This window comes from Mus pahari, chromosome 3 (genome assembly GCF_900095145.1).
Source record: "Mus pahari chromosome 3, PAHARI_EIJ_v1.1, whole genome shotgun sequence".
NCBI classification, from domain to species: Eukaryota; Metazoa; Chordata; class Mammalia; order Rodentia; family Muridae; genus Mus; species Mus pahari.
Genome location: NC_034592.1, coordinates 46363945 through 46375995, shown reverse-complemented (window position 1 = coordinate 46375995; position 12051 = coordinate 46363945). Strand labels below are relative to the sequence as shown.

Genomic DNA, 12051 nt, shown 5'->3' with positions numbered 1-12051 from the left:
CCAGATGTTTGTTTCCACGGTGTTTCTAGCTCTGAACACATTGACAATATTAATTATCACATAGGTTTCTTTCACAGATTTCACTATGATTTCATAGATTTCATAGATTCTACTAAGATAACAGCCAGTCAAATTGATGGCGATGTCCTGCATCCTTGCAAGGGGCCTCAAAGGAATGAAGACGTGACAGACACACAACCACAGAATCTGGGATCACATGGTCTGGGCTCTCTCATGGAAAAGGCTGCAGAACCCTGGGAGCCCAGCATATTTAATACATACAGATGGACACAGAGAGGGGTTACAGTTCAACATATAGTTGAATTAAGATGGCAGGGTTTATAGTATTCAGCTGAACAAGGAGACAGGCTTCGCTAATCACTAGGAGCAGTCTCTGTAGGGAGCAGTCTGCGGGCTGTAAATATCCAGGAGGACAAAGCCTTGGAGGACATTTCTGCACACCCCGTCAGCATTAGAACGTCTGACAGGAGGGGTGGCTTCTCCACTCCCAGGGCTCTAAGGCACTGGGCTCCTTGATACGGCTATGCCCGTATCAAACAAAATACACATTCACCAGGGCTCCAGTCACTATGGAGATAGAAAAAGATAACACTTAAGTCTGGCAAGAATGTGGAGAGACAGGGACCACACTACACATATCATTCAGAGTACAAACCATGCCTCTTTGAAGAGTCACTGGGTACCTGGTATGTAGCCTACATCTGAAAAGCCTTTAGGCTCATACACCCAGTTGTTCCATTTCTATTTAGCTCTAGTTGCGGTTCAGAAGTGTGATAAAGATCTAAGTACAAAGGAGCTTAATCTAACATTTTTTTCTGTGAGCAAAAAGGTTGAGCTACTTTTTGGCAGCGTGATATAGTCCCATTTGGACCATTAAGTAAAAACAAAACCCAAAACAAACAAGCAAAAAAAACAAAAACAAAAACAAAAAACCAATTTCCAGGTAAATTAGCCACAGTCAAAACCCACAGGGAACCGTCCTATCGGAGCTGCCGCGGGCACGCATGCGCGGGCACGGGCGCGGGGTGGGGCTTGCGCGGCTCTCCCGGCGCCGCAGCCACGCCCACCTCAGTTCGGTAACACGTGACCCAGTGAGTCCGGCTCTGCCTAGTGAGCAGCCCAGCCCAGCCCAGCAGCCCAGCCCGGGGGCCCAGCCCGGGGCCGAGCCCGGGGCAGTGCAAGTGACCTCAGATCCCGGCGGTGCGTGCGCCAACCCGACAAGCGTGACCTCGACCCCGGGAGCCGTGCAAGGGAGGAGCCGCCCGGAGGCGGGACTCTCAGTCCGGGTGCGAGGGAAGTGAGTGTGGGCTGCACGCCAGGTGGCGTTGGGACGGGGGCGGGGCCGGGCCACCGGGTGGGCTGCGGTCACACACACCCCACACACCCCACACACCCCACTGGGCTGCCGGCTCGCCCGGCCTCCTGCGCGCCGACAGAGAGCCGGAGCCGGTTCGGAAAGTCTCTCGCTGCCTTGGCACTCTGGGGATTTGGACGGGCTCCAGAAAGCTCCATCTGAGCTTGTTTTCCGAGAACCTGTTGGAGTGTTCCTGCTTGTTTTGTTTTGTGAGGCTTTGATGGGCCTGGAGGGAAGGCTGCTGAACTTTGGGAAGAAGATGAAAATGAAAACATTTACTTGTTTATTTGTAGAGATTTCCGTAAACTAGATGAAGACAAGGGATTATCCATTTTACAAGTCGGGGTCACATCTGTTTCTTAGGGATGGTTTCAGCCGCGATTGTTATTCGTTTGTTGGTTTTCTGAGACCTGTTAGGTAGGCTTTACCTCCTTGTTTAGCTGATGGTGATCTTGAACTCCTGATTCTCCTGCCTCTGCCTCCCTAGTGTTGGTGTTACAGGCTCAGGCCAGGCTGCCCGGCACTAAATTTTAATTATACCGTTTTTCCACTGTTAGATTTTTGTTTTGGAAGCTTTACTTTCTAAATCATTCCATGCTAGATTTCATATATAACATTTAAAGGCAAACTCAACTATATTTGGAACGGAGTTTCATTTGAGCACGTTAGGTACCTAGCATTGCCTTGCATGCTGTGGTTGCAGAGATAATATGGACAAGGTGCCTACTTCTTTGTGGTCACTGGCGGTGGGAATGCACACTGGGGCTGCCGCTATAGCAGTATGAAGCAGTATGAATCAGTATGAAGCATTCTCAGAAGACAAACATGCGACCTACCTGTACAACTTCTTATATAGCCAAAGCTCTAAGTCCTACCACAGAGATACATGCACATCTGTGCATGGTACAGGACTGCATACGACAAGAAATGGAACTGGCCTAGTGACTGTCGCCAGATGGATTTTTAAACTGATACAAATGGATTTTTAAAATCGGTACCTATGCACAATAGAATTTTACTTTGCCACAAAGGAAAATGACATCAGGATATTTGTGGGGAAATGATGGAACTAGAAATGACCCTGTTAAGTGAAATAAGCCAAACTCACACAAATGCTAGTCAGTTGTGGATACCTGAACACAATGCCCCCCTCACCCCTCCTCCCAGAATCTACCATTGGCCAATAGTTCAGAAGTAAGAAGTGGTGCCTCATGAGCCACTCCCCTGATCCCTGTCTGGACAGGGCCAGCCTTGTGTGGGCTCAGCGCAGTAAGGAGCTTGCTGGGCATTTATGATTGCAGTGGCAGTGCTGTATGTAGTGGGTGAGTGGGTGGGATTTCAGAGCACTTCCTCTGTCCGCTGCCTTTGAAGTCTTTTGGTTCCCTGTCCTACAGTTGTTCCTAAGCCTTAGAAGGGATGCTATAAACATCTTGTTTTGGGCGGCTTCCTGAGCTTTCCTTAGCCTCAGTATCTACACTGCATTCCATGAGACTGCATTCACCATGCACTGCACAGAGTTTCGGCTAATTAAGACCTGTCTTTTCTCTCTGTCGGCCTCCATAGCACCAGTGGCACTAACAGCTAGCCCGCATGGAGGAGGATTCCAGCACACTGGCAGCTTGGTTTCCTTGTATCTTAGACCCAAGAGATGTGGACCCTTCAGCAGTAGAGCTTTGTCATCTAGTTCTGGTGGACAACCAAGGCTTGGCAAGAGCCTGTGCTGCTTGGGGGGCCTCTGGGGCTTCTCCAACCAACAATTCCCATGGACGTGTAATGGTTTGAACCATGGCTCTCTTAGGTTCGTCTGTTTGAGTGCTTGGTCCCCAGTTGGTGAGACTGTTTGATAAGGATTAGGGGATGTGGCCTTGTTGGAGGACATGTGTCACTAGGGATGGGCTTTGAGGTTTCCAGTTCGCGCTCCCTCTGCTTCCTGCCTGAGGATCAGGGAGACACTCTCAGCAGCTGCTCCAGTGGCAGTGGCGTGCCTGCTTGCCTACCGCCTTATCCCCCAGCAAGAGGACACTGATCCCCTGGAGTCACCAGCCACAATAAAGTCTTTTATAAGTTTTCCTGGTCATAGTGTCTTTGCCACAACAGAAAAGTAACAAAAATAGGTGAAGTTCCACCAGGCTTGTGTCCAGGGCAGTATTAGCTAGTCTTGTAAGTTATCTACCTTCAGAATGTTTATATTTTTCAATGGGGTTTCCATGACCCTTGGAACCCTTCGTTTTGGTTCACACTCACCTTCCCTCATCTCTCCCACCCTCCCAGACTAAGTCTTTCTGCCGCAGTACCTGAACATCTGTACTCTGTATATGGAGCAGCCCTTGAGTCTCTACCCTCTAAAGTCTCCATGTTCCCAGTGCCCTTGTCCAGCGTCCTGGCTTCCACATGTGTTCCAAATTAGACACACAAAACTGAGGATCTGAAGATAAGATTCTGGATCTTAATTCTTATAATTGTGTCAGAGGTGGAGATATGTGGGACATGAAATTCGAAAGGACACGGTAAGAGCAGAAAGCTCAGGGGATGGCAGGGAAGTAATAGAATGTGTGTGGTGTGAGGCCAGAGAGAACGGTTAGGAGCCCTGGTGGCTCTTCCAGAGGACCTGGGTTTGATTCCCAGCACCCACATGGCAGTTCAGTTGCCTGTACCTCCAGTTCCAGGGTCCTCTTTGGCTCTCTGCAGATGCCGCATGCATGAATATAAGCATGCATTCAGGCAAACACTCATACACTACACACACACACACACACTCACTACACTATATATATATAATTAAATATATTACACGTGACATGAAGGCAGAAGGCTATTATTTCCAGAAGGAACGGATCCAGAGATCAGGAAGGAGAGAGGAGAAATTAAAAAAAGACAAACTGAATGAAAATGTCTTGATAAAACCTGTAATTATTACAAACTGAGTCTAAAAAATTACCTCGGAATAAACACCAGGAACACCAAAAATTTGTAAAATGAAATCAGTAAATATTGCTGAAATTTACAAAAAGGGATCAGACCGTATGTTTTTATGAGCTATCGAGAGGAATTTGGATTTTAGGTTTTTAAACTGTGTTTCTGGATTGTGTTCGGTCTGGACAACTCTGTTCCATTAGCATTTGGTTTCCTTGCCTGGAATCTTTTGTGTCTTTGTGCAGACCATGACAAGGCAGCTTTCTTTCTTTCTTTGTGTGTGTGTGTGTGTGTGTGTGTGTGTGTGTGTGTTTTCGAGTCAGGGTTTCTCTGTATAGACCAGGCTGTCCTGGAACTCACTTTGTAGACCAGGCTGGCCTCGAACTCAGAGATCCACCTGCCTCTGCCTCCCGAGTGCTGGGATTTTAAAGGCATGCGACAAGGCAGCTTTCAATACAGCTACAGTTTGAAGGAGACTTTGGGGTTTTCCCTCCATCAGTAAAATATATTGCGAAGCAAATAACCTTGGCTCTCTTTGTGGAGGGATCAGCTGATATAGTTAAAAGTTGTAACGTTTTTCAATTAACAGGTCTGAGGTAAAGCTGGTTTTTCGGCTCCAAAGGTGAAGCAGGTTCTCTTGGGTTTTTTGTTTAATCATTGCCTCCAAATTATCCCAGGTAATAAATTGCCCTTAAAAACGCGACTTTTGTGGGGTAGATTCTTTTACACAGACTTGGATTTCCCTGATTTCTAGGGTGACATGTAACTTTGACTGGTTTAAAAACTCGCAGGCTGTTTACTTTGCGTGAGGAACATGGTGAGGCTGATTCACACGCTGGCTGATCACGGTGATGACGTCAGCTGCTGCGCCTTCTCCGCTGCCCTCCTGGCCACCTGCTCCTTGGACAAGACCATCCGCCTGTATTCCCTAAGTGACTTTGCTGAACTGCCATACTCCCCGCTGAAGTTTCACACCTATGCCGTCCACTGCTGTTGTTTCTCACCGTCAGGACACGTTTTAGCATCGTGCTCGACAGACGGGACTACGGTGCTGTGGAGCACGCACAGCGGACACACCCTAACCGTGTTGGAGCAGCCGGGTGGCAGCCCTGTGCGCGTTTGCTGCTTTTCCCCAGACTCGGCCTTCCTGGCTTCAGGGGCTGCCGATGGATCTGTTGTTTTGTGGAATGCACAGACATACAAATTATATAGGTATGGCTGCTTAAACCCTGCCTGGCTTGAATCCCGTTAAGATTAAATTTTATTTTTCTTTTCTTTTCTTTCTTTCTTTCTTTCTTTCTTTCTTTCTTTCTTTCTTTCTTTCTCTCTCTCTTTCTTTCTTGGGGGGGGGGGGGTGTTGAGACAGGGTTTCTCTGTGTAACCCTGGCTGTCCTGGAACTCACTTTGTAGACCAGGCTGGCCTCGAACTCAGAAACCCACCACCTGCCTCTGCCTCCCAAGTGCTGGAATTAAAGGCGTGCGTCGCCACTGCCCGGCAAACTTTATTTTTCATTGTGGTAAAATAGACGTAGTTGATGCATTAGTTGAAATTATTGAGTACTCTAGAAACCTTTTTTATGCGAACAGTTGAAATCATCTCATGTTCTCCCTGCCTGGTGTCTGCAGAGCAGGGGTCCCAGCTGGGCAACAATTGCTGCTCCTCTGTGGTCTCAGAGCTGAAGGAAGTGATGCTTTTAAGCGGTGTTCAAGGGTTAACCTAGCATGAGCAGACAGCTCAGAAAGGACGGGTACTTGGCTAAGGAGGGCTTGCCACTGGCGAGGAGTGATTTCCACCTCTGTGGCGCAGGTTCCTTCCTGCAAGTGATTAACAGCGCTCTAATGGCCTTGGGCTCACCGCTTTGTTTTCTCCCCCCAGGAACAGTGTTGCTAGGACAGCACTTTGAACTGTCTTCCCAGGAGAACTGTGGTGCCCACGTGGGTTTTGTTCCTAACGAACTTGTTGGCTGCTGAGGCACAGTCTTAGTAGTGTCTGATTTGAATACAGAAAGTGAATGTGGTTTTTAATCTTAATAGCATGTCTTTTCAGTAAGAAATCATTCTGTATATTTTAAACAAGGCCATTGTGGGCTAGAGAGATGGCTCAGCAGTTAAGAGCACTGAAGTACTCTTCCAGGGGTCCTGAGTTCAAATCCCAGCAACCCCATGGTGGCTCACAACCATCTCTAATGAGATCTGATGCCCTCTTCTAGTGCATCTGAAGACAGCTACAGTGTACTCACATATAATAAATAAATAAATCTTTAAATAAGGCCATTGTTGGGCTTGGTTGCCTTTTGCTTTTTTTTTAAGCTTTGAGGTTTAATGTGCTCATAGACTGCCTATGAAAATATAAAGATATGAGACTGTAGCTCAGGTCTCTGTGGTCTAGGCTCATGGGTCTCGGCTACTGTGTTTAAGACCTTGCTGTACCCTGTAGAGAGTGTGTCAGTGAGTAGCGGCTGAAGCTTTATTGTGTAGGCATCCTGGTTCTGTCCCTTCTAAGGGACTGTAACAGAAAGTCAGAGCCTCTGAACCTCACGCCTGCCTTTTCTGTTCTGTTTCAGGTGTGGTAGTGTCAAGGACAGCTCATTGGTGGCCTGTGCCTTTTCTCCTGATGGAGGCCTCTTTGTCACTGGCTCCTCGGGCGGGGACTTGACAGTGTGGGATGACAGAATGAGGTGTCTGCACAGCGAGAAAGCACACGATCTCGGCATCACCTGCTGCAGCTTTTCCTCACAGCCTCTCTCTGGTTGGTTGGCTCGCTCTTTTAAGCATGGGATCCCTGTCTGCAATTCCTATGACTTGGTCCTTTGAGTTTCCATGTCATCGTTAGTACTGAGGGCCTCTCCATTCTATTTCGGAATCATCCTTGTGCCTCTTATCTTTGTAGATCAAAATGAATCGGGAAGAACTCTAACATGAAAAGTCTGTCTCTTTTAAAGTCTGTACAGGACAGTTCAGCTCCTCACAATAGGTTCAGTTGCCTAGTCTTCACAGTTGATTTTACTGTCTTTTTTTAAAAATTAAAATTGAGGTAGAAACAGAACATTTATAAATTCAGGAAGGGATGGGGCTCTAAAGTTGCTAAGCAACTTGCTGTGCAAGCCAGGAGGCATACGTTTGGGTCTCCAGCACCACCAAGCAATCCAGTAGTGGCGTGTGCGCCCCTGTAATCCTGTAATCCCAGCACTGGTGAAGCAGAGTCAGGGGGACTCTGGGGCCTGCACAGGAGCCTAGCCAGATGAGCAGGGTTCAGATTGGGGCTGATAGAGTGTTTCTCACCGTCTGTGGGAAGCCACCTAATACTGACCTCTGGCTCCTGTGTGCATGTGCACACATGAACATATACACCCAACACATTGGAAATAGAAGTAACATTTCGCCTTTACTAATTTAATCTTCTAAAGACTAATATGTTTGACAGCATAACTCATTCTTTTTTTAAAGATGAGACAAGAATTCCCGATTAAACTAAACTCTTGGTTTCCAGTAGAGACATTGGATAAGGCCGTTAGCCTTGTTCATTTTCATTGCCTGTGTTAGAGGAGAGATTCTGCCTCTGCCCCCTCTAGTCTTGTCATCAGATCAGAGGTACCTGTAGCAACAGAGGAGCCACAAGAGTAAATTATGTAATCCTGGTGGATAGCAGTTGAATGATAATAGATACAAATTAACTAAACTCCCCCCCCCCACCACCATAGGAAGCCTTTTAAATCTGGTCTGTGTATCATAGGGTTCAGTACCCACCTGCTGCTAGCTAGCTATGATGCCAGAGGCAGCCCTGGCACAGCAAGAAGACAGAGTGGTTTCCACATCCCCCTTATTCCAGAGCCCTCAGTGATTCAAGTAGAATGAAGGGCAAATTTCAAATCCCAAAGCACAATGCATCAGTCTCCGTCGAGCATGTGGAACCTAACCCTGACTGAAGTGTAGAAACCCAGTCCCGGCTTTACACTGTCTTGCCATGCAGCTTCTTCTGTTGCTTGTACTGAATTTGTTTTTCAAGCAATCTCCCTCTGAGCCCTTTACCTAGTGGACACTAGAGCTTGCCTGTCAAGATTGCTTGATTAGATGAAATCTTTTCGCTTTTAACCTTTTATATATGTTTAATAGGTTTTATTTTAATGAACCCATTCTTCCGTCAAACGCCTCTGCCCAATTCAGCTAAATGTTTTTGATGATTGTTTTGTGCTATTTATTCCCAGGACTTATAAGAGACAGGAACCATTTCGCCCATTTTTGTGGTACCTTCTCCACATCTTTAAGCCATGCACTTGTTGAAAAAGAACATTGCAAAGAGACACATTCACTAGGCAAGGAAGTTTTCACTTTTCCAAAGGGTCTGCAGTGACATAAGCCGGGAGAGCAAGCACCCCCCCCCCCCGGGTGGGACGATCCTTTACCTCCAGGAGGGTGTGTGTGCATGTGAAGCCACCGTGTAAAATGGCGACTGTGCAGTTAGGCAGCAGCTGTGGAAGAGCTTCGACCGACTTCTGAGATGCCAACTTGATTTGGTTAATTCTGCTAAACTGTGTCATATTTTCCAGCAGATCAGCTGGATTGATATGATTTTACATTTATGTAATTCAAGTTTTCCTCTTGGTCAAATCAAATGGAAAATCAATTATTATTATTCTGTGTGCATTACAGAAGGCTTTTAAGAATTGGTACTTCAAAGGGCAATTACGTTGGGTGTGATTAACCATTTACCATTCTTAAAATAGCTGAATTTTCTAATTTCTTTTTTGCATTAATGACAGCCTTGTAACTTCTAAAATTCAGTTGGAAGATATTCTGCTTTCATGGCTAAATACTGGCTTATTTGATAATATTATATATAATAAATATTGTAATATATAATAATAATATGTTAACAGAACTTTGAGCCTAAAAGGACTTTTTTAAGACATCAATTTTAGACTAAGGTTATAATACTATGCAATACATAAGAAATTCTGTAATCATTTGATTAGTGTTAGCTCACAAACATCCCTGGTTTACATGCCATAAATGAGTCACATTAACAGACCGCAATCTGATCAGAGCCTCTTGATTTAAATGTTTTATCAATTCTTGGTATTTCTTTGTGTTTTTCTGCTTTGCTGTTTTTAGGCGGAGAAGGCCTCCAGTCTTTCCAGTTGGCGTCCTGTGGTCAAGACTGCGAAGTCAAACTCTGGGTTGTTACTGTTACCCGTGTCTTAGGTATGTTCTAGCCGTCTGAAATTACTTGTCACCAACGTAAGATTCTTACCTTTTTTAAAAATTCTTTTTTAACTTAAGATTCTCTGGATACTTTAAATGATAGTAAAAACCTGTTTTAAGAATGTTTTATTTAGTTGGATGTTGTGGCACACACTTAAAATCTGAATATTTGGGAGGAGAAAGCAGGAAGAGAAGCAGTTCAGTTCCAGCTTCAGCCTGATTTTTACGTGTGCAGAGAAAGCCTCCTTAGCATGTCTCTGCACCTTACTCTGCTCGATGGTATCATAGGGCACAGATAAGCCTGGGTCCTGGACCCACATATAAATCCTTCTATGTACGAGTTCCACAGTCAGCAGTGACGCACAGCTGACTTCTGTTTGACTGTTGAGGTGAGCACTTGAAAGCTCACCTTGTGTGCTGCAGTTTTTCACTGTCTTAAGGTTCTTATTGCTCTCCCAGGTTAAAACCCGTTTGTCCCGCTTTGAGCTTGAAACCTTTGCTGCTCTTACAACATTCCTGTCTGGGTAAATGTTGGATGTCTTTGGCCACAACTGGCCCTTCAGCACAGATGTCACCCATACCCCATAGCCTCTTACAGCTATTCCTATATGTTGGCATCAGTACACACTGAGTTCTGTGTGTTTACTTTAAAGAGAGTTGTGTTTATTTTTTAGTAATTGTAAAAACCATAAAAAGGATTTTATGTTTGTACTTTCTTTTGTTTGTTTGTTTTGAGACAGGTTTCTCAGTGGGGAAGGCTGGCCTCAAAGTCACAGAGATCTGCCTGCCTCTGCTCTGGGGGCTGGGACTAAGGGTGTGTGCCACCACTGTCCAGCTATAGTTGCTTTCTAAGAGTTCTATAGATATTGTGGATTTGTAGAATGTGTAAATTACAAGTGACATATGTACCGAAGACAAAATGCTTGGTAGTGTCAGGTTTTACAAAATATAAGCATGTGGTATTTTTAAGGCTTTTAGGCAGTTGGCCAGCCTATCTTTAACTTATCTGGCAGATAAATTGCACACACTTCACATGTTTAAAAATCTTGGTTATTATAAAATTGTTTCAGCCTAGTTTTTGCAGAGTATATCATTTAAATTAAGCTGTCATTGGCAGCACTGATCGGATTTAATGGGTTATAAAAAATTATTGTTGGAGCGTGTGTGTGTTGGACATAGGGCTACATACCCAGTTTTCATTGAATTTTAAAAAAATTTCTCATAAAACTATATTATATTATCTGCTTATCTGAATGGATACCAAAGCTGCATGAAGAGTTTTATGCTTTTTTTTTGTTACTCACGTTATTAAGTGTATTAATGAAATAGTATTGACTTAAACTATAGGCATAATCAGCTTACTAATTTCTCTCACCTTGTTAATTACAGGCTTTGAATTAAAATATAAAAGCACACTAAGTGGGCATTGCGCCCCTGTTCTGGCTTGTGCTTTTTCCCATGATGGAAAGATGCTTGCATCAGGGTAAGCTATCTATAATTAACCCCTTAATACTCCTAGAGACCTTCTCTGTTGTTGGTGCCATAGTATGTGTGCGGAGGTCAGAGCACAAATTGTAGGGATCTTTTCTCCCCTTCCACTCTGAGTTCTGGGCCGGGGCTTGAACTCAGGTCATCAAGCTTGGTGGCAATCACCTTTACCTGCTGAGCCATCCCACCAGCCCACTGTTTTTTATCCTTTCCTATACTTCATATTTGGGTCTTCTAAATTCTATCCATTGAGTGGTATAGTGCTACTTCAGCATGGTTAGTTTGTATTCTCCCCCTCCCCAAACAATAATGGTAGAAATTCATTTTGATTTTTTTTTTTAACATGGTTTTTCAAGATAGGGTTTCTCTGTGTAGCCTTGGCTGACCTGGAACTCATTCTGTAGACCAGGCTGGCCTTGAACTCAGAGATCCACCTGCCTCTGCCTCGTGAATGCTGGGATCAAAGGTGTGCACCACCACCTGGCTTCTTGTGATGTATCTCAGCAACACATTTTCTCCCTGTGCTTCTTCTAAGATGACCACAGGTAAATCACACCTATTTTCCAAGGTAAACCAAACTTGCTTGCAGCAGACAGGCTTGGGCATATTTAAATGGTCTGTTGCTGTAGAGAAAGTTACCTTTCGATCTCATTGCTTGGCATGTGATTCATATTTTCCTTTCTAGATGGTCCTAAAACTTTTAGTATGTGATGTTCCCTACACTCACTTTAGCATATCTACATGCGGGCTTAGTTTTACCTCGCTAGGAGTTTTTGTTTAGATCAATGAGCAGGGCAGCGGGGCAGCGGGGCAGCGGGGCAATGGGGCAGCAGGGCAGCATGCTCTCCGGGTGAAAGAACATCTGGAAGAGTGGCTTTTCTCCTTTTTCCTCATGGGTACCAGGGATTGACCTCAAGTCCTTGAGTGTGGCCACAGGCACCTTTACCCACTGAGCCATCTGGCCAGACCAGAATGCACTGGTTGGGTGGAACTTGCCATGCAGACCAGGTTGGACCTAAACTCTTGGTGATCGCTTATCTGCACCTCCTGAATGCGGAGATTGCATGGCGTGG

At 45.2% G+C, this 12051-nt stretch overlaps 1 protein-coding gene across 2 annotated transcripts in view; it reads left to right on the top strand.

The window, feature by feature from the left end:
* The first annotated feature begins 1091 nt into the window (after window positions 1–1091).
* Window positions 1092–12051, top strand: part of Wdsub1 (WD repeat, sterile alpha motif and U-box domain containing 1) — a 29197-nt gene continuing 18237 nt past the window's right edge. The window contains exons 1-5 of one of the 2 annotated variants that reach the window (XM_021193973.1): window positions 1092–1318; window positions 5080–5500; window positions 6853–7037; window positions 9401–9490; window positions 10880–10973. In XM_021193973.1, coding sequence (XP_021049632.1) covers window positions 5103–5500; window positions 6853–7037; window positions 9401–9490; window positions 10880–10973 — 767 coding nt within the window. In that variant the 5' untranslated portion in view covers window positions 1092–1318; window positions 5080–5102. The remainder of the gene's footprint in view (window positions 1319–5079; window positions 5501–6852; window positions 7038–9400; window positions 9491–10879; window positions 10974–12051) is intronic. The other variant, XM_021193974.2, reaches the window with a different exon arrangement.